The sequence below is a fragment of the Nuphar pumila genome, chromosome 15 (genome assembly GCF_984573655.1).
Source record: "Nuphar pumila chromosome 15, dmNupPumi1.hap1.1, whole genome shotgun sequence".
NCBI classification, from domain to species: Eukaryota; Viridiplantae; Streptophyta; class Magnoliopsida; order Nymphaeales; family Nymphaeaceae; genus Nuphar; species Nuphar pumila.
The window spans coordinates 90,636,000-90,660,072 of NC_143263.1; the positions used below are offsets into that span (position 1 = coordinate 90,636,000).

At 37.3% G+C, this 24,073-nt stretch overlaps 1 protein-coding gene across 1 annotated transcript; it reads right to left on the reverse strand.

Moving 5' to 3' along the window:
* Positions 1 to 1,637: 1,637 nt before the first annotated feature.
* On the reverse strand, positions 1,638 to 14,292 carry SIR (sulfite reductase). The gene is made up of 8 exons (XM_089988357.1): positions 13,862 to 14,292; positions 11,082 to 11,870; positions 10,684 to 10,980; positions 10,408 to 10,605; positions 3,004 to 3,138; positions 2,803 to 2,919; positions 2,291 to 2,449; positions 1,638 to 2,183 (listed from the first exon to the last, which is right to left on the reverse strand). The coding sequence occupies exons 1-8, from the start codon at positions 14,030 to 14,032 to the stop codon at positions 1,977 to 1,979; spliced, it is 2,073 nt and encodes a 690-aa protein (XP_089844483.1). The 5' UTR covers positions 14,033 to 14,292; the 3' UTR covers positions 1,638 to 1,976.
* Between the last annotated feature and the right edge of the window lie 9,781 nt (positions 14,293 to 24,073).

Sequence of the window (24,073 nt, forward strand, 5' to 3'; positions counted from 1 at the left end):
ACGCTCAAAGAAACAGTTTCATGAGACTCACCACACTATTAAAAACAAATATTTTTATGGTTTTAATAATGTAAAGATATAAATCACTTTTTCTTAAAAATACAGTTTTTTTTAAATCAAATGTTATGGATGTGATGTACAAGGTTTGTTAGTAGGAAACTTGTTTTGAATCGTTTGTTTATGGCAAATAATTAGGTTTTGAAAGATGTTCAAAAATCAACTGCCCAGAATGTGTCAAAAATTCATAACTCAAAAGATGGCATCTTTATATCACACAAGCACGTTCCAAAGCTTGATCCTTAGCAAAGGAACCATGAACACATCGGTGTGAAGCTTAATCATTTGCAAACAATCAATGTTGAACACATGTTTCTAGCTCATCAGTGCCATACCTTCATTAGTAGCCAATATTTATCACACACACACACATATATATATATATATATATATATATATATATATATATATATATATATATATATATATATATAAAGAGAGAGGAAGACCGTCCAACTAAAAGAAAGCCTAAAATGAAGGTTCAAAATCGACAACCAACAACTATTAAACGACAATTATTGAACATTTAATCTATCAGACTTCATATATTTATTCTATATAATGTATTTAATAAAAAACATGCTTTACATTTAGTACAACTCACAATGCATTTAAAATTTTAGCTGAATTTTAATGCTTTCAAAAACGCATTTAAACATCAAAAATTCATAATCCAAAACATGTTTTTTACTAAATGAAAGATAAAAATCCAATATGTAAAATCCAATCAATGAAAAAATTGACTTTAGACCTTTCTTTGGTCCAAAGATCCTCTCTCTCTCTCTCTCTCTCTCTCTCTCTCTCTCTCTCTCTCTCTCTCTCTCTCTCTCTCACACACACACACACACAGAGAACATATTAAACCCCATTTCCCATTCTGCCCTATAGGTTTTAAGATCTAAACCGTTAGATGTGTTGAGCATGCTTGATTTAGTCAAAATAGACACTTGAATCATGTTTTTTCGACGAAAAAATATTCTTATGAGCTAAAAAAACTGGCACCTTCATAACCATTGATTTTTTATCACCAGAAAAACTTATATACAAAATAGGCAAAAAAGTCGGTTCCCACTAAACAAACCTTATAGATCACTTCTGTGGTGTTAGATGTAAAAAAAAAACTTAAAACTATGAGTTTTGAAAAGGCCTAATTAAAAGGGAGCAAGAAACACAATAATATATATATATATATATATATATATATATATATATATATATATATATATATATATATATATATATATATATATTCTTGTTAGTGCCCGTCCTTTACCTTTACCGGGCTCTTCTACTAGTCTCAATAAAAAGCAAGAAAAGTGACATGAAAAGAATGAGTCCAGATCAAGTGCCATCACATGGCACAAATTTTTGCGCCTTAGGCACCTGATCGCCCTCCATCAGGTCTTGGGCCCTACAACTGACAGGCCCTACCCCCAAGATGGAGGTTGATCAGATGCGTAAGGCACAACAATTTGTGCCATGTAATTGCACCTGATCCAGACTAGAAAACAATGGCCTAAAAGTCTAAAACCCATTTAATCTATAGGCTCACAACAGCAGTAACAGAAAAGGGCGAAAACTAAAGAAAAAAAATCATAAGCACCGAGTTTCTCCTCTAAAACAGATGATTACGCACTCTCTTCATGTTGCCCATACATCCCTCTCTCTTTCACTGAAGAAGCAAATACGCAGTTGAAGCTATTGGAAAACTAGTTCACTTGGATGTCGAGACTCAACCTCCAGCCGTTGCATCCATCATGATCCGTCCCCCGTTCTGGATCGGTCCCACTACATATAAAAAGAGAATTAAGGGGAAAAGGAAAAAGAAAAAGAAAAAAGAATCCCGGGTGACCTTGGAGACACCTTCCTGAAACCGTTATCGTAACAGTTTGGAGGAAGAGAAATGACTCTGAAGGTGGTCACTCGTTCTTGCCGTTCTGCTGCGCTGCGACGTAGTTGCGGATGACTTCCATAGCCAATTGATGTGCATTCTTGTTCTGCAACTTTGCTAGAGAATCCATCGCTTCATACGTATCTCTGTCCGTGAACAGCTTCAGGTTGTACTGTGTGTGGCCCGGCTCTGGGCCCTTCCAATTCTCTACTATCTCTTGCAGTTTGTCAAAGCCCTGAGAATGATCAAGTCAATTATACTAGCCTTAGGACGACAGGCAAGGGTATGGGCACAAGCAAATGTACAGAGAAAAAAGGCAGTAGATCGCTGCAGAGTTCTTACCATTCGGGTGGTTAAGGCACCAAATGATTCACCTCGTTCACGTTTTCGTTTCCATGTGTAAAAGAGTGGCTCGAAAACCTTCTCCAGATCTTGAACCTTCACTTTGTTCATGAAGCAGCTTGCGAGGGTTGTCTGGTTGGGCGATCCACCAAGCCAGATCTGTTGAAAACAACATAGTGTTATTCTTCAGTTACATCTAAACTCTATGATATAACATATACTCATTAGTAGCTAATGAGCCTATATACGAGCCAAGCCAAGCCTAACACTCACTGATCATGTTCAGCTTGCCAAGCCTATTTCACGATTTAGAAGGAGCTCTGCATGAGCAGAGCCACGAGTGGCTAGTCTCATTTCCCAGCCCTTGTGCAAGGTCAGGAACACCGGTAAATGACTCACTGGCAAACCGACTTCATGCTAACTCCACCACGAACACCAAACAGAAAACATATGCAAGATCCACGTGTGGTCTTACTTTCATCTAAACTGGTGAAGTGGGTTGTCTGAAATACCTGGTAGCTATTAGGCCCATCACCGACCAATCCAAGCTCAGCCATGTAAGGTCTCGCACAACCATTGGGGCATCCGGTGACCCTGACAACAATTGACTCGCCATATTTGAGGCCGACCTGAAGTCAGAAAATGTTATGGCTCAAGGTCTTTTTTTAGTAACAATGATACAAATGAAGAAATAAAATCATCTGGCTCCTCACCTTCTCAAAAACTGCACGAATTCGTTTGAGAATGTCAGGTATCCCACGCTCCGCCTCAGTGATAGCCAAAGGGCACAATGGTAAGGCAGGACACGCCATTGCTGTTATGTTCAGAGGGTCTACGTACCGAGGATGCTGGTTCACATACAAAACGCAGTCAGCATCTGTTTCCTTGTGTGAAGTCATGGCAGACCAAAACAAGGACAACATAAACCACACCGAGCAATAACAATACTTTAACAGTGAGCATGCATCAGTGCCTAGTAATAACATTCTCAGTTTCATACAAAAGGAGCATAAACACTGGTGGATCAACCAAAGATGCAGTGACGATAGTGCAGTATTTGCAGCAATGTATTTCATCGGCTCGAATTGGTGGTTCCGTGGTCATTAGGTTCCTGCCGAAACTCAAATCACAGAAAACCAAACTGAAAAGAAGGCATTGAGTCCCACATATTCATAACCGATAAAACTGTTATACATCTAGCCATTAAAAGTTTCATTTTCAAACCAAGGAAAAAGAAAAGGGAAGCTCCTGGCGGATATACCTGCCTGGAGTGAAACTGAGTCCCATTCCCTCTATGATGTCAACAAAAGAAGAAAATGCTATAGAGGAAGTCAAGCTTCCTTTGACCTTACACCCTCAACTTGCCAATGGTTTCAAAGATTCAGGAATCGAAATGAGATAATAGGTAAGCCTCAAGTTATCACTTGTCATTTTCGAATAGTGTAGGACATCGAAAATCTCCAAAACATATTGCCTAATTGAGTCACTCTTCACAGATAGTCATCTTAGGCCATACAAAGCATTATTTAGGCTCTGTTCGGGAACTGGTCAACAGAATAGGAGTTTATGCATTTGATAAGAACTTGGTCAAACTACCCTGGTGATGGATGTTTGGAAGAATGACGCTTAGTAATGAGACGTGATAATGGATCTGGATCCAGATCTGTGTTATGTATTTTATGATTACTTTATGATTATTTTGTGTTTCCTGATTTACCCCTTGCTTAAAGGTTATGTTGCATATCAGTTTAAGGGGTAGTATTGTACAACCACACAAATCAGTTACTAAATAAAGGAGATCCATCCCACACGTCCCACATTGGGAAACATGATTTGGGATTTTGTGCAGCCTCTCTTCTTCTCATTCCCTCTTTAAATTTCCTCTTCTCCTTTTATGTTGATGCAGCCCTGATTAACATGGTATCAGAGCACTTATGATCCCAATTCATTCATTGAGGTGAGTCCAAAAGGCATGGTTATTCCTTTCTCCCATATTTCTATCTTCTCCTTTTCTTGATTCTCTCTTCTTGAAAAACCCTAAATATTGATTTCTGTTCCGAAAACTTCTTTCTTTTATTTTGGGTCAACATCTGGCCCAAACCATTCATCCCATAACATCTCTTTACTGCAAAATCTTCCGAATACCTGTTTTCACTGTTAATATATATATATATATATATATATATATATATATATATAATGTTATAAATAGTTTTGTAATAGGCAATGCCCTTCAGGGACATTTTCATCTTTTTCTCTCATTGTAATAAGTACTGTCCACTAGGGACAGTTTTGTACTTATCTTTTTGTTTTCATGAAGGGGCTCTTTGGTCCTTAGTTGGCAAACTCATGACTCAGAGTCAGATCACCCAACCCCTGACTTGCGAGTTAGCGGGTCGACTGGGTGACTAGTATGAGTTAGGACTATGCATTTTCTAGTGTTAAGATATGGAAAAAATCAAAATTCATATTGTATAAGCACTAAATTTAGCACATGACATCAATGAGTAAGCTAATATAAGTATTTAACTATACATAATTGTTAATATTTATTATTTAAAAAATATTTACGTAATGGGAACTATTCCTGAGCCTCAACTTGTGCTCACCAATAAGGTAGGAGATGAAGTTAAAGCTCTTGACGGAGATGATCGTGCTAAAGTCATTTATGATAATCAATCTAAAGTAGAAGTTTGGGAGACTAATCATGCAAGAATACCTGTTTTCACTGTTAATATATATATATATATATATATATATATATATATATATATAATGTTATAAATAGTTTTGTAATAGGCAATGCCCTTCAGGGACATTTTCATCTTTTTCTCTCATTGTAATAAGTACTGTCCACTAGGGACAGTTTTGTACTTATCTTTTTGTTTTCATGAAGGGGCTCTTTGGTCCTTAGTTGGCAAACTCATGACTCAGAGTCAGATCACCCAACCCCTGACTTGCGAGTTAGCGGGTCGACTGGGTGACTGGTATGAGTTAGGACTATGCATTTTCTAGTGTTAAGATATGGAAAAAATCAAAATTCATATTGTATAAGCACTAAATTTAGCACATGACATCAATGAGTAAGCTAATATAAGTATTTAACTATACATAATTGTTAATATTTATTATTTAAAAAATATTTACGTAATGGGAACTATTCCTGAGCCTCAACTTGTGCTCACCAATAAGGTAGGAGATGAAGTTAAAGCTCTTGATGGAGATGATCGTGCTAAAGTCATTTATGATAATCAATCTAAAGTAGAAGTTTGGGAGACTAATCATGCAAGAATTCTTGCATGTTTATGAACAATGTTAACATCAAAATATGTGCCAACATTGCTAAGTTTAAAAAGACCAATGAAGCTTTTACATTTATGAAAAGTATGTATACTCAAAAGGACAAGATTCAAACTACCAAGCAAGGGGACATGAGTGTTCGTGATTATTTTAGAGACTTATCCCCCTTATAGGATGAATTGACACTTTTTAAACCTAAATGATTTGTTATCGAAGACATGGAGTTAAGACGGGAGCAAATAGAGAGAGACCACTTTTTTCAAATTCTACATGGTCTACGCCCCGAATATGAGTAAGTTAGATTTTTCCTTCTTCATAGATTTACTCCACTTCCCCTAGAGGATGTGGTTGCTGAAATACGCCAAGAAAAAACTCATCTTGGTATGTCTAAAGGAGGAGAGAATGAAGTGTTAACAATATTCAAGCCTGACAACCATGTAAAGTTTTACAAGCCTCTACACTTTGAGAGGCAAAATAACTATAATGGTAATAATAACTATAGTGGTGGTAATAATTATGGTAGTGGTAGAAAACTATTTGCCACTATTGTAATGAGCCGGGACAAGTAAGGCCCAATTGTCTTAAGCTCAATACTACTTTCAAGTAAAAGGTAGCTTTCATTGAAGAATTCATACCCAGGAGGGAGGAGTCAAGCAAAAGAGGAGACTCTAAAGACACATTTTTTCTTTCTCAACTATTGGGGGCACTTGAACAAATACTCAAATCATCATCTGCATCCAGTGCCGCTATTGCTTTTTCTTCTCCTCCAGGTATGTGTTCTTGAATTCTTGATTTGGGAACCTTTTTTCATGACCCATTATGAAAACTCTCTTTCTGATATATACACCAACCCAAATTTATCTTTTGTTTCAACCGGCGATGGGACCTCTTTAAAATTGAAAGCATTGTGACTTTAAATTCAAAAACCTCTCAAAAAATTCTTGTTCCAAAAATAAAAGTTGTTCCTAAACTTAATTTAAATATTTTTTCGGTTTCTCAAATTTTTTATTATGGATGTGAGATCTCTTTCTTATCCAAAGGTTGCACCGTGCAAGATCTCGAATCCGAGAAACGGATTGGACAAGAAAGTAGAATAAGAGATCTTTATTACATGGATTTTTTGTTTATTCCTTCTAAGTCATTTTGTAATTATGTCCAAGAAAATGATTGAAATATGGCATAAAAGACTTGAACATCCTTGTTTTTTCAAGACGTATTCATTCCCATTTGCATACACTTGTTGGAATGAAAAATATATTACTTGTAAGGATTGTATCTCTGAAAAATTGAAAGTTATCCCCTTTCCTCAAATAACTTTTATTTCAAAAAACACTTTTGAGTTGATGGATTCAGATTATGGGGACTCTCTTCGGTCATATCAAAGGGTGGTTAATGTTGTTTTCAGTGATGACTTCACAAGATATGTATGGGTCTACTTCCTTAATTTAACAACAACTACTACGCCTTCATCCCAAAACAATTGGGGTCGGCGATATGAACCAACAAAGAAAATCATTCTGGGTCTTCCACATGAATCCTTCTCCCCCATTCATTTCTATCTAATGCCATGTCCTCGGTGAGGTTCAAAGCATTCATATCCATTCCTATCACCTCCATCCATGTCTTCCTAGGCCTACCCCGACCTCTTTTAACTAATATATTTTCCCATTTCTCCATCCTTCTAACTTGAGCATCATTAGGCCTTCATCGAATATGTCCAAACCACCGTAAACGATTCTCTCTCATCTTATTTTCAATGGGTGCAACGCCTACCTTCTTACGCATCTCCTCGTTCTGAATCTTATCTTTTATTGTATTTCCACACATCCATCTCAGCATACGCATCTCAGCTACACTCGTTTTTTGAATATGATGTCTTTTGGTAGCCCAACATTCTGTACTACATAGTAAAGCGGGCCTAATAGTCGTCCTATAAAACTTTCCCTTCAACCGCAATGGCATTCTACGATTGCACAACACTCCAGTTGCACTCTTCCATTTCATCCACCCAACCTTTATCCTATTATTTACATCTCCATCAATTTCTCCATACTTTTGAATGATAGATCCCAAATATTTGAAAGAATCATCCAGCGGTATTTCTTGCTCACCAAGCTTCACTACACTCCCATCACTACTTCGTTGCTTACTAAATCGACATTCCATGTATTCTGTCTTACTCAACTTAAAACCTCTTGCTTCCAATGTTTTTCTCCATAATTTTAACTTAGCATTAACCCCAGCTCTAGACTCATCAATCAAAACAATATCATCAACAAACAACATACACCACGGCACATTTTCTTGAATTGATCTCGTAAGCTCGTCCATCACTATAGCAAATAGGAAAAGGCTTAAAGCAGATCCTTGATGTAACCCAACCGTTATAGGAAAAATGGTTGTCACCCCTCCACAAGTGCAGACATTGGTTACTACTCCTTCATATATATCTTTAATTATACTAATGTACTTGAGAGAAACACATTTCTTCATCATTGTCCACCAGAGAACGTCCCTAGGTACTCTATCGTAAGCCTTCTCCAAATCAATAAAAACCATATGCAAATCTTTGTTCCTCTCTTTATTTCTCTCAATAAGTTGTTTAAGAAGATGTATAGCTTTCATAATTGATCTTCCAGGCATAAAACCAAATTGATTCTCTGATATCATGACAACCTTCCTCAACCTAGACTCAATCACCCTCTCCCAAAGTTTCATAGTATGACTCATGAGTTTTATACCCCGATAGTTTGTGCAATCTTGTATATCACCCTTATTCTTATATAGAGGCACCAAAGTACTCTTCCTCCACTCATTAGGCATCTTACTTGTCCGCCAAATCTTGTTAAAAAGATTTGTCAACCATTCTAAACCTTTCTCTCCCAAGCATTTCCAAGCCTCGATAGGTATACCATTTGGGCCAACTACCCTTCTTGATTTCATTTTCTTCAAAGCCTCTGCAATTTCTTTCTTTTGAATCTTGCGCATGAAGTCATGATTCATCTCATGAAAAGGAATGGAAAAGTCTCCAAGATCTTGAGCATGACTTTCATTAAATAGCTTATCAAAATAATTTTTTCATCTCTCCTTAATCTCCTCATCTTTGACTAAAACCCTTTGCGTTTCATCTTTGATACATCTAACCATACCCAGATCTCTCGATTTTCTATCTCTCATCTTTGCAAGCCTATAAATATCCTTCTCACCCTCTTTGGTATCCAACTTGTCATAAACCACCTTATATACCTTATTCATCGCGTTCCGAACTACTTTTTTAGCTTCCTTCTTTGTTATCATATACTTCTCCAAATTCTCATTATCACGACTTTTACTTAGATTTCTATAACACTCTCTTTTAACCTTAATAGCTAATTTGACATCCTCGTTCCACCACGATGTATCCTTACCTAGCGGTGCACCGCCTTTAGACTCACCCAATACCTCCTTAGCCACCTTTCTCATGTCACCCGCTATCTTATTCCACATAGATTCTGAATCCTCCTCGAGACACTAATCAACTTCCTTAACTACCCGCTCTACAAACATTCCTTGTTTAGCTCCTTTCAGTGCCCACCACTTAATTCTAGGATCTATCCTATGTCTATCCATTTTGCGGCATTGTCTAATTCTAAGATCTAAAATTAAGACTCTATGTTGTGTAGCTACACTTTCTCCCGGTATAACCTTACAATCGATGCAACAACCCCTATCTCTCTTTCTAAGTAGGAAAAAATCTATCTGACTCGTATTAACCCCACTTTTAAATGTTACTAAGTGAGACTCCCTCTTCCAAAACCAAGTGTTTGCTAAGATCATATCATAGGACAAACCAAAATCTAAAATCCTTTCTCCACTTTCGTTTCTTTCTCCTATACCATAGCCTCCATGGATACTCTCAAATCCATCCCTACTAATGCCTACATGGCCATTAAGGTCACCGCCGATGAAAAGCCTTTCTCAGAGGGAAGCATGGGTTTGAAAAACAGGAACCAATGCTAATGAGGCTTTAGGGGAGCCAAGAGGAAGCTCTGAAAAAAAGTACGGATGTAACAAAAATCTCAGAAACTCAAGGAAACAGGACTGAAACTCCATGAGCATACTCAAGTAAACAGGGACAGACAATTTTTACTATTTCCAATAACTGGGAAGGTGCTTAAACCCCTTGGAAGATGCCTTCACACTCTTGACATCCAATCCACTATTAGATTTTGGTCACAATTAGTGCTGAAACATCATGGATAATGTGTTCTTTGGTGGCATCAGTATTAACATTTAAAAACAACAAACACTTTCAAATCATACTTGCAAATTTTTATTAAATCCAAGGGTAGCACTGTAACAGGTGATGATTGAGATTAAACAAAGCACTAGCCTGCTAACTGAGGACAGTAGCAGAGTTTGAAGTCTGAAGAAAGACACTCAGAAAGGATACCAACAAGACCAAAGATGCATAAGGTCCTGCAAATATTTTCTAATAATGGGTCAATAAATTCAAAAGCTGGAAAAGAAAAAGAGGATACAAGAGATAGAAAATTGAAAGGCACCTAGAAAGAGCAAGTTTCTTTGTTGAAATGGCAAGTAAACTTCATTAAAGCGAAGGAAATAATGGGTTGAAGCCTGAAGGGGATCCAAGAAAAACCTACCAAATAAGTGCCTCCTTTGATACACTTGGGAATATACCCAAAAGAGGGGGAGGGGGACTTAAGGTCACAAAAGTCATCCATCCCTCGATCAAAACATTTTTACCAACACATGATTATTGGTTAAATTTCACTATAACTTTTCAATCCCATAAGATCAAGGAAAACTTAACTTACCAACAAACCAGCCTGTGCAAGAGCTGTATTGATGGACCGCTTCCATGCACCACGAATATCGCACAATATGATATTCTGGTTAGGTGTAAGACGCACATTTAAGTTATACTTCTCAATTATCTCCCTCAAAGTCTTCTTCATTGTCCCTTTAATGCGCCCACTATCAACATGCAACCCAACAAATAGTGCACCATTTCCCTGATATGACTCATGTTAAAAAGGATAGAGAGAAAAAGAAGCAGAGAAAAAAAAAACAATATATTAGTTGATCTTTACTTGTTCATGCCAGCCAAGGTAGCTCTTGAACTCCCACTCTGGAAGCTCCCGAAATGGCTCAAACTTCTTACCGTAGTAACCTTCAACAACACTCCTGAACTTTTCAATTCCCCATTCATTGATCAAATACTTCATTCTACTGTACTTCCTATCATCTCGTCGCCCATTGTCTCGCTGTGTAACTACAATGGCTTTCACAACATACAGTATATCCTCTTTTGGCACATATCCCAGTGGCTCACCCAAACGTGGGAAAGTGGTCTCCACCCTATGTGTTCTTCCCATACCACCACCAACCTGCAATTACAAATAAGTCTTGTATAGGTTAGGATTTTGTAATACAGAATTCATAATAGCCCAGGAAAAAAAATAAGAGGAAAGAAATATGTAGTATTTACATAAATATTAAATCCTTGTGGTTCACCATCATCATTAGAGACCACCACAACTCCAATGTCGTTTGTAAGAATATCAACAGAGTTGTCAGTTGGCACAGTGACTACAATCTTAAACTTCCTTGGCAGGAACTGAGTACCATAAATGGGCTCCGGAGAATCTGGGAAATTTGTTCCATGAGAGTTGTCATTACGAGCCCTAACCACCTCATGGGGCTCTGCAGACATTATCTTCTCGCCATCCACCCACAGATCATAATAGGCACCAGATTGCGGAGTAAGCAATGCTGCTATGTTATCTGCAGTCTCCTGAGCAAACAAGTAATCCTTCCTCACAAATGGGGCTGCTGGGGCTAGAACGTTTCTGTTGAGATCTCCACATGCTCCAAGAGTAGAACCCATGTTTCTGATAATGGTGCTCATCACAGTTTTGAGATTTTTCTTAAGGATACCATGCAGCTGAAAAGTTTGTCTAGTTGTAAGGCGAAGGGTCCCTGTTCCAAACTCATCCGCAAGTTCATCCATTGCTAAGTAGAGCTTATTTGGAACTTTGCCACATGGGTTCTTTGTACGAAGCATAAACTGGTATGATTTACCTCCAGGGCCACGATCATCTCGATTAGCCTGCTGATAGCTTCCATGAAACTTGATTATTTGTGTAGCAGCCTCATTGATGTTTGGTGCTTCTGTTTGCAGCTCCTCATTCAGAGGATACCTCAGAAAGTCACTCTGCTCCTTAAATATCTCTACCTTGCTTCGTTTAGGTTCAGCTGCAGTTCCAGGCTTCAGAGGCTGCAAATAAAAGTAAAAAATCAGGTTAGATGCCACCCTAGTGGAAGAGAGCTAGAAACACTTCAGTGGGAAAACATCAGCCCTATGTCCCGTTCATAATGCTGCTTGTGTTTAAGGTATTTATCTGGAGCAGCAGGGCAGCTGCTTTATTATTCTAACCGACAGTGTAGTATTCTAAGCATTAGGATTCTAGTGAATTAAAATCTTTCTTTCCCATGGTGTTATTACAACAAATACTAGAATGAAGGCCCTTTTAGCATATGCTTTTAACATTTCGCGAGACTGAATATTCAATACTCATATACCTTTTACTAAAAGGGGAAAAGGGAGAAAAGAAGATAGGAAATCCCTATACATCATAATCATGCATTTAAAATCATCATCAATTTAAATTAAATATGTTACAATGGCAATCTTTGTTGAGCTGTAAGTGTAGCAATTTGGGACCTTTTCCATTTAAGTTTTGATGGTTTCCTTATTCCATTTAAGGTAGGAACAACGACATGGCCACAATGTGTATAGCCAGGACGTGTAAGCTGGACCATTCATGCAGTAGCATCAAACAACAGAAACCAATAGAAATTTAAAAGAAGTGAGCAATCAAGAAAAGTTACATAGTAGGAACTAGGAAGCAAACATTCTCCTCAACAACTTCTTTGGCTGTTCTAGTGCCCAGATCAGAGTGTTCAAACATGACAAGACAAAAACAAAAGGTTGCACAAGAAAATTTTGGCCCTTGTTAACATCCATTTTGATGAGCACTTTCTCTTCTTTGCATGGTCTCAACTACCCAAACCTTCTACATGATCTCAATATAACGTTTCACCAAGTTCTCTTTGAGTTCAAATCCCCAAGACAAGGAAAGGAAAATAAAAAAGAAAAAAAGGGAAAGTAAGTTTACAGTGGAAAATTAACAAACAACATTTATCAAGGCCCCAAAGGGGTTTCGCGTAGTGGGATGGGACCTAAGCCGCTACACAGGTCGTCTAGGTTCAAATCCCATGGGCATCACCCCTTGCACAAGCTGAAGCATGGTGACGCCCTGGGGGCAAGGGGTAAGCCCACGGAGTTTTACGCTGTCAGGCCGTAAGTACGGTTATCCAGATGTCTCGATTTCTAACTTATAGAAGATACCTCAAACACAATAAAAATTCCTCATTATTGCTAGTACCACGATAAAGTAAGGTTACTACTTACTCATACATGTCATGAGTATTTCAAAACGCTGCATGCATAACTATTGTTCTTGGGTGTTCTTTGCACATGCTCATGTTAACATTTGATTTATGGATTTACTTTCATAGTTATATTGGTAATGTTCTCCATTTCCTTAACAATGTTTTTGTAGAACTACACCAACAACCAAAAGATTTCTGGCAGTGCTTCTCCTCGTTGCTTCCTTCTTCCTGCTTCCCACCAATAAGTTTCAAACAAGATGAATGAAGATGGATATAACCAACCTTGAACCGAAGGCTGACTTCGACTTTCAGCAAGTTCAGCTGCATGATTCAAGCTAAGTTTTGCAATAATCAATACTATGCTACTAAAGTGGAGGAAGCAAGGAAGAGATCAATGGGAACTTCAATAAGTACAGATATTGATGACCACGCAATTGTTTCACACACGAAGGCCACAGTCCTACTTACCAACGTAGGGAAGAGGAAGACGCAGAAGAGTCATTCTCTATATGTATGACCGAGACAATGATACGATCACGGTAAGGAAAATGATGATACAATTCCTTGAGTATTTCGGCATATTTTCATAAATGGGGGAAAGAAAAAAGCGACAAGCCAAACGCATATCAAAAAGCTGAAAATTTTGAAAAGGTACTGAGAAAGTATCTCCGTTCCCTTCCTACTACGACAGAACGAACGAAGGAGCGAAATTTCCTGGAATGTCCAGATAATGCAACTAAGAACGGCCATCTAAACCAAAAAGAACAACGAAATTTCCACAGAAAAATAGCTTCAATCTCCCAAGAAACTCACCATCGCAACGGCCGTGACAACCGACGATCGTGCCTGAGAGGTCGCCGGCGGCGAGACGAAGACTCCAGAAACCGGAGCTGGTCTGATGGATCTCAGGCCATGGAAGGCCGAAATCTGAAGCTTCAAATCCATCGACAACCCAGCGCTCGGAGATCTGATCATGGTGGCCATCTCCGAAGAAACAAAGAAAGCCTTTTGCCAACCGGAGAATCGATCAATCGCTAAGGTTTCCCTCTTAGGGTTTTCAGGCACCGGACGGTCGCCGGAGAGCTGTTGCAGAGACGGCGTCTTCTCCGGTGGGAAGAGGCGGCTAGGGTGAGATTTTATCACAACGCTCTTGCAGAAACAATGAACCTGGTCGCAAATTTGTGGACTCGCTGAATCCTGGGTTCCGTTATCAAATCAATACTTTTTTTACTACCCTGTTTCAGTTACGATAATTTTTGTTGCCGGGGGAGGGTATTCTTGTATTTTGCTTGAAACGCCTGTTTGCCTCTGGCATTCCCCGACTGACGATTTTGTCTCTTGTGTCCCCTGTCTGTGTCGATTCGGAAATAGCCGTATCGATTCGCTCGTATCGAACCGGAACAGGTCCCACTGGATTCGGATCGGGTTTGGGTCCTGGTGGTGGTGGGAGTGGAGTAGTCTGTCCGGTTTGGTTCGGATCCATGTGAGACCAAACCCAGATCTGATTTGAGTTGCTGGTACTGGGTCCAGACTCAAGTCCAATCGGATTCACTATAAGAAAAAACATACCCAGATCCTATAAGGATTACATGAATGAGACCCGACCATAATCAGTAAAATAATTTTTTTTTTATCTTTTTCACATTGAAGAATTGGGGATCTTAGTGGGAACTGTTCTAGTATGAAATTTCACAAACCATATCCAGCTATATATATTAAATAGAACCTTTGAGTGTGATCCGGATTCTAATAGGACCTCCTTGTTTATCACCAAACCCTAACCCTATAGGTTTGATACAGGTCAATCCCAACCCATTCACACCCCTAGAATAGAGGCATCTTCAATGGAGTCTCTCTTGTTCAGAGTTGGGACCTAGTGGTCAAAATGGATCAGATTCGGCATGGGACCTTTGATCATAATCTGATATGTTGCTCTTGGACATTGGATATTAAACTAACATCTCAACGTTCATTCAGGTCGAGCTCGCATTGTTTTGATCACGCTTTCAAGGATCTGGATATGGACTCATAATGATGATCTCTAAGTTCTAATTGATTTATGTTTGGATCCAGATATGATCCAGTATGTACTTTTTTACATGCTAAACTCTTGATCAAGCCTATGCTCTTAATCTGACGTGCTATTATTGTTTATAATGTCTTAAAAAGTCTGGGCACGTATTTCAATGGGATCCGGTCTTGTTTGATAGGACTTTTATGGAATGGGATATGGATTTGAATTTATGTTTATTTAAGTTAGGATCCGAGTCTAGTCCACTCTGCATGTACTTTTTACATGTTGAACTCTTGTTCTGAATGATTCTTTATTGGATTTGGTATTGCATATAAAAGTTGGATTCAGATTCAACTTTTAACACATTGGATCTAGTTCGAATCATGAGTTGGCTGGGATTTGTTGGTTAAAATTTCGATTGGGCTTACTATGATGTAAACCACGATCTCAAGTAGACAGTTTTGTTGGGATTGCCTACGCAAAAGGAGAGACGAAGAGCATACCTAATACGGGCATGACTGTCCGATAATGGTCGACGGTAGACCGGTTGAGCGTTTCTGAGATGTTCGTCTTCCCAGTTGATTGCTACCCTCAATGAGTGCAGGCCCTTCAGCGATGGTGAGCAGGATTCAATGCCAAATTGTATTGTGCATTGTATTAAGGTCTCTCATCAATACCCCTTTTATAACATTAAACTTTATTAGGAAACAATTAAGATAATTGTTCCATCCAAATTGTAAGGTTTATCTGATAGGGATACCTCTAGGAGAGTTCTTATACATGTGTGACTCCAACATTCTGCCAATTGTCCCAGCGATAAACCCTTAATCGAATACCTTATGGGAATGACTTGATAAATAAATTAGCCTTTAAAATATATTCTACAAATCCTTAGTTGAATCTCGAATTCTTATAAGATTAACAAAACAACCATAATGAGAATCAAAATTATATGTGATCACTTTATTCTTATGCATATGTCAAAAAGAGTTTAACAAGCTCATTCTCAATACATGTTCGGAATACAATCCTAGTGCTAACCCTTTAGTAAGAGGATCAACAATCATCTCTTTGATATCAATATTAATAATATGCACTATATGATTCGTTGTCATTTCTTTAACAATAAAGCATTTTAATTTCATATGCTTACATAACGTAGTACTTTTATTGTTATTCGAAAAATATATTGCAACTTCATTATCATAGTAGACCTTCAATGGTTTCTCGATGGAATCAATCACATTTAACTGTGATATGAAGTTCTTCAACCATATAGACTGCAAAGTAGTCTCGTACGATGTTATAAGTTTTGCCTCCACGATGTGAACAACAGTGGTCGTCTGCTTCCCACTCCTCAAAGAGATTGTGCCCCCAACAAGTAGGAAGACATACCCAGTAGTAGACTTTTTACTATCAAGGCACCCTCCTAAGTCTGCATCTGAGTAGCCAATAACCTCAATGTGATTAATCTTATGATATGTCAACGTATAATCTTTTGTCTCTTACAAATACCGCGTGAATTTCTTAGCAGTTTTCCAATGGAATAAGCTTGGGTTAGACTGAAATCTACTAAGCATCCATACTGCGAAAAAAACATCTCGACGTGAACAAGTTTGCGCGTATTGCAAGATGGTTCAGTCAGATTAAGTGTACTTCAAAACCTTGGTTTTGAGGAAATATAGGATTTAGTTTCACTGCCCATTGAGGAAAATATCAAGAGATACTACATTTTTATTCCTAATAATGATGTGGTTGATCACCCAATTGTTGATGCACAAATCCAAAATAAATCTATTATGAATAATGCAGAAGAACACGAACATGATGAACATGTTCAATTTGAACCTGTAAAACGACCTGTTTGGAGATCCACAAGAGTTAAAAATTCTGCCATACATCTTGATTATGTAGTGTACCTTCAAGAGCCTGATGATTTCATAGATATAGATGATGACCTATTGACTTTTATGGAAGTTGTTGAAAGCACACAATCTTTGCATTAGATAAAAGCCATAAAAGAAGAGTTGAACTCTATGACTAAGAATCAAGTGTGAGATATTGTCAAGTTACCTAAATGAGTAAAACCCATAGGGTTAAATGGATCTTTAAGACCAAAAGGGACTCCAAAAGTGATATAGAGAGATACAAGGCAAGATTGGTTGCTAAATGATTCACCCAGATGGAGGGCATTGACTATAATGAGACATTCTTTCATGTCTCAACTAAGGAGTCAATGAGAATAATTTTGGCCATCGTAGCTCATTATGACTTAGAGCTACAAAAAGTATACATGGAACAACCTCTTGGTTTTCTCTGAAGATGATTGTTTGGTTTGCAAGCTTAACAAGTCAATATATTGACTTAAACAGGCCTCCCGACAGTGGTATATTAATTTTTTTCAAGCTATTGTGACTTTCGGGTTTACAGAAAACATCATTGATCGACGTATATACCTTAAGGAAAGTCTGAGTAAGTTCATTATATTGTTGTTGTATATAGATGATATACTACTTGCAACCAACGATGCAAAGTTACTTGCAGAGACAAAACAACTTTTTACATCATATTTTGATATGAAAGATATGTGTGAGGTTGCTTATGTACTTGGCATAGAGATCCGTCGAGACAAAGCAAAAGATTTTTTAGGTCTCTCTCAAAGATTCTACATAACTAAGATATTAAAGTGATATGAGATAAATAATTGTTCTCTTGGTACATCACCCATATCAAAAGGTGATAAACTGAGCCTAAATGATTGTCCACAAAATGACATTGACAATTCAACAATCTGTAGTGAATGAGATGAGTAATAAAACCTGTAATTTTTTTATATTTCTGGATAACCAATGAAATATCTATTGGTTGTTCTTGGATCAAAGGCTTTAATGTGGGGGTTATAAAACTTAGCATTTGCATGACAACCCTATATACGCATATAAGACAGTGATGGTTTCCTACCTATCCACAACTCGTAAGGAGTTTTAGGTACAAATTTCATAGGAACCTTATTCAAAATATGCATAGCAATCCTTAAGGCTTCACCCCACAACTTGATGGAAAATGTTGAATAATTCAACATGGTCCAGTCCATTTTTTTAAGCATACGATTTCTCCTCTTAGCTACATTATTTTAGTAGACACTATCAGACATGGTATATTGAGACACAATGCATTCATCTTTGAGAAATCTTGCTAATGATCATTCTATTTGCTTCATATTAGTAAACCTACCATAGTATTTGTCACATCTATCAGACCTGACTATCTTAATGACTTTAGCGGTTTGTTTCTCTACTTCTTTCTCAAATTCTGTAAACATTTGAAAAACATAATGTTTTTCATAAATCAAGTAGAGATACATATACCAAAAATAGTCATCAATAACGGTGTCAAAATATCTTTCGCATGTGTAACATAGAAAAAGATCTGCATACATCCATATGGACTATTTCTAATATCTCACTACTACGTTTGACACCTTTATATGTGTTTGTTTGCGTAGCCTTTATGCAATAAACACACGAGTTATTGTCAGTAAAATCTAAGGATTTCAAAATCCCTTTATTTATAAGTTTCTTTATTCTCTTTTCAGAAATATGACCCAACCTTCAATGTTAAAGCATGTAAGACTTATCATTAAACATATTGCGTTTGTTCCCAACCAACGCGTATTCAGAAGTCAAAGACTCTTGAGTTTGGATCTTCACGTTTAATTTATACAAACCATCATAAACAAAAGCAAAACTAATTTCAATTGAATTTATATATATGAATAACTTGAAGTTTTTAAATTTAAAGCAATATTCAAATTTATCCGACCTTGAAATTGAAATTAAATTTCTACTATATGATGAAATATAAAAAATATCATGAAGATCCAAATCTACGTTGGTATCTAAAGTGATCATGTAGGTCCCAACACCCTTCACATGCGAACACATCTTGTTCCTCGAATAGATGCTCTACTCATGTATTGTTGGTTCCCTTATGTTTAGGAACAACTGCAAACAGTTGGCAATATGAACAGTAGTACCATAATCAATCCACCAGATATTTTCAGGAATATGTAATAAATTACATTCATGAGAAACAAATGATAAATTAGCTTTATTTTCTAACCATTTTTTGTACTTTATGCAATCTGCCTTCCTCTGTCCATTTTTCTTACAAAAAAAGCACTTTATAAAAGTAGAATCGAGTTACTTGCTCTCATATGACTTATCTTCTGTTGACTTCTTCCTAGTAGTTTTCTTAAATGCATTTTTCTTTGGTCCTATTTTGGATTTATAAAAGTCATATGTGCACTTCGCGCATTCTTTCATTTCAATCTCTCTTTTTCCTTAACACACTTGGACATATGTTCATTCATCATTACGTGTTTTGTAAGAGATCTTAAAAGGTCCATATTCCAAAGGTAATGATGTCAAAATCAAATGCACTAGGAATGAGTAAGAAATGACCAGTTTCATGTCATTTAGCTGAGACACTATGTTCCTCATTTTCAAAATATGTTGACGAAAATTACCCCCTACAGAACACTTCATAGATATGAGAATTAACTTTAGGGTATTGGCCCTGGCTTTATTCAAACTGGCAAATTGTGCTTAAATGGCATTAAAAATTTCTTTCATTGTTTTGCATTTCGGGATAGCACTATGAATATTCTTAGTTACCTTAGATTACAAAAGCAACAAGCTAAGTCTATTCGAGTGCTCCCACTTCTCAAAAGCATTTTTTTGTTGATCAATGTTTTGATCTGTCAGGGCAGTTGTCTCAACCTTTTTAAAGGCCAAATCTACAACTATATACCATAATGTAAAAAAGATAGTTTATTTTCAACAACTAAAACTAGATCCATCAAGAAAATGGATAGTACTCAACATCAAACAACAACTACACCTTCATCCCAAAGCAATTGGGGTCGGCGATATGAACCAACAAAGAAAATCATTCTGGGTCTTCCACATGAATCCTTCTCCTCCATTCATTTCTATCCAATGCCATGTCCTCGGTGAGGTTCAAGGCATTCACATCCTTTCCTATCACCTCCATCCATGTCTTCCTAGGCCTACCCCGACCTCTTTTAACTAATATATTTTCCCATTTCTCCATCCTTCTAACTGGAGCATCATTAGGTCTTCGTCGAATATGTCCAAACCACCGTAAACGATTCTCTCTTATCTTATTTTCAATGGGTGCAACACCTACCTTCTTACGTATCTCCTTGTTCTGAATCTTATCTTTTATTGTATTTTCACACATTCATCTAAGCATACGCATCTCAGCTACACTCATTTTTTGAATATGATGTCTCTTGGCAGCCCAACATTCTGTACCATATAGTAAAGCGGGCTTAATAGTCGTCCTATAAAACTTTCCCTTCAACCGCAATGGCATTCTACGATCGCACAACACTCCAGTTGTACTTTTCCATTTCATCCACCCAACCTTTATCCTATGATTTACATCTCCATCATTTTTTCCATACTTTTGAATGATAGATCCCAAATATTTGAAAGAATCATCCACTGATAGTTCTTGCTCACCAAGCTTTACTACACTCCCATCTCTATTTCGTTGCTTACTAAATCGACATTCCATGTATTATGTCTTACTCTTACTCAACTTAAAACCTCTTGCTTCCAATGTCTGTCTCCATAATTCTAACTTAGCATTAACCCCAACTCCAGACTCATCAATCAAAACAATATCATCAGCAAACAACATACACCACGACACATTTTCTTGAATTGATCTCGTAAGCGCATCCATCACTATAGCAAATAGGAAAGGGCTTAAAGCAAATCCTTGATGTAACCCAACCGTTATAGGAAAATTGGTTGTCACCCCTCCACAAGTGCGGACATTGGTTACTACTTCTTCATACATATCTTTAATTATACTAATGTACTTGAGAGAAACACCTTTCTTCATCATTGTCCACCAGATAACGTCCATAGGTACTCTATCGTAAGCCTTCTCCAAATCAATAAAAACCATATGCAAATCTTTGTTCCTCTCTCTATTTCTCTTAATAAGTTGTCTAAGAAGATGTATAACTTCCATAGTAGATCTTCCAGGCATAAAACCAAATTGATTCTCCGATATCATGACAACCTTCCTCAACCTAGACTCAATCACCCTCTCCCAAAGTTTCATAGTATGACTCATGAGTTTTATACCACGATAGTTTGTGCAATCTTGTATATCACCCTTATTCTTATATAGAGGCACCAAAGTACTCTTCATCCACTCATTAGGCATCTTATTTGTCCGCCAAATTTTGTTAAAAAGATTTGTCAACCATTATAAACCTTTCTCTCCCAAGCATTTCCAAGCCTCGATAGGTATACCATCTGGGCCAACTGCCCTTCTTGATTTCATTTTCTTCAAAGCCTCTGCAATTTTTTTCTTTTGAATCTTGCGCATGAAGTCACGATTCATCTCATGAAAAGGAATGGAAAAGTCTTCAAGATCCTGAGCATGATTTTCATTAAATAGCTTATCAAAATAATCTTTCCAACTCTCCTTAATCTCCTCATCTTTGACTAAAACCCTTTGCGTTTAATCTTTGATACATCTAATCATACTCAGATCCCTCGATTTCCTATCTCTCATCTTTGCAAGCCTATAAATATCCTTCTCGCCCTCTTTGGTATCCAACTTGTCATAAACCTTTTTATATACCTTATCCCTCGCGTTTCGAACTAATTTTTTAGCTTCCTTCTTTGCTATCATATACTTCTCCAAATTCTCATTATCACGACTCTTACTTAGATTTCTATAACACTCTCTTTTAACCTTAATAGCTAATTTGACATCCTCGTTCCACAATGATGTATCCTTACCTTGCAGTGCACCGCCTTTAGACTCACCCAATACCTTTTTAGCCACCTTTCTCATGCCACCCGCTATCTTATTCCACATGGATTCTGAATCCTCCTCGAGACACCAATCAACTTCCTTAACTACCCGCTCTACAAACATTCCTTGTTTAGCTCCTTTCAGTGCCCACCACTTAATTCTAGGCTCTATCATATGTCTATCCCTTTTGCGGCATTGTCGAATTCTAAGATCTAAAATTAAGACACTATGTTGTGTAGCTACACTTTCTCCCGGTATAACCTTACAATCGATGCAACAACCCCTATCTCTCTTTCTAAGTCGGAAAAAATCTATCTGACTCGTATTAACCCCACTTTTAAATGTTATTAGGTGAGACTCCCTCTTCCTAAACCAAGTGTTTGCTAAGATCATATCATAGGACAAACCAAAATCTAAAATCCTTTCTCCACTATCGTTTATTTCTCTTATACCATAGCCTCCATGGATACTCTCAAATCCATCCCTACTAATGCCTACATGCCCATTAAGGTCACCGCCGATGAAAAGCCTTTCTCCATAAGATATCCCTTGTACTACTCCATCTAAATCTTCCCAAAATTGACGCTTAGTGGAATCATCTAAACCTACTTGAGGTGCATAAACACTAATGATATTTATAATATTCGTACCTAATACTAATTTAATAAGTAAAATCCTATCACCCTTCCTACGGACCTCGACTACATTATCTATAATCTCACGACTCATAACAATCCCTACTCCGTTCCAATTCCTATTTATTCCTGTATACCAAATCTTATATCCCCAAGGTTCTATCACTTTTGCTTTCTCAACTATCCATTTGGTCTCTTGTAGACATAAAATATCAATCTTTCTCCTACACATAACATCTACTAACTCTACCAACAAAATGGATAGTACTCGAGTCATCTAAAATCACAAAACAAGAAACTGCATGACAAAAGACATGTATCAAAAAAAATATATACGAAACAAGCCTGATAGAAAAAACAATAAATAAAAGGCCCTTGATATGCTTATTTTTGGGCGAATGTAGAGGGTCATCAGAGTCCTACTTTGGTAAGAGTTTGGACATGCGTAATCACTACGCCTACCGACCAAAGTTGGTAAAACTAAAGCTCATATTGTAACTCCCTAGAATTTTAACCCGTGTTTTTTTAAGGATTATATATATATAACAGCGGAAACATGAAATACTATAGGGTTAAGCGTTTCAGAACATTACAGTGGAGAGAAAACCTAAAGCATTTATTTCATTTCATTATCAATGAAAATTAACATTAGTGTTTTTAATGATATGAACAATTAAATTACAATACACCCAAGTGATCCCTAGAACAATAAATCCAAAATCTCGATCTGATGCCTTATCCTGCAGTCGCTCGTAAATGTTATTATTCACCTATGTCTAAGTAGAAAATCTATAACTTTTAATGCAGATATATCATGAATCTATTATGTGATGTGGGTGTCAAGTGTGAATCTTTAGCACATACAAAAACACGTAAAGTGAACTATGCAACAACAATAACAGACGTATATCTAAGCAAATAAGCAGATTATGCAACAACTATAATTAAACAAGTAAAGCATATTTTGCAACAACAATAAGAGTAACATGCATAATTTTCATGTAATAATAACAATATGAATTCAATTACCTCATATTTACACATTTCAGGATTTGCATTTCATCACAAGCTTAGAATATAAAATATGTTTGAAAGAATATGAAACTATATCTCTAGTAACTTCACTCACTGTGATGCCTACCCATTCTAAATAGTGATTATTTTATCTTATCCCGCAGGTACACACAGGCACATGCAATCATCACAAAAGAGAACGTCCGGGGGTATATTATTCAAGGGTATTTTATTAACCCGAATGTTCTAACTGAGATTGAATCCCCAAGGGAGCGACCAGTAGCCGAGAGAATCTCCCAAGGGCTCAACACAAAATAGGATGCATTCCTAACTTCTGCAGAAGACGTGAAACTACCACCTAGGACACATAGGTAGTGCGGATCCCCTAACTCCGAGGATGGGGGACCAACGAACCGTTTTACGCTTGAAACAAAAACACAAGTCCTCAAAGTTTTATACCACTTACCCTCTCTAGGGTAAGCCTCAAATTGAGTG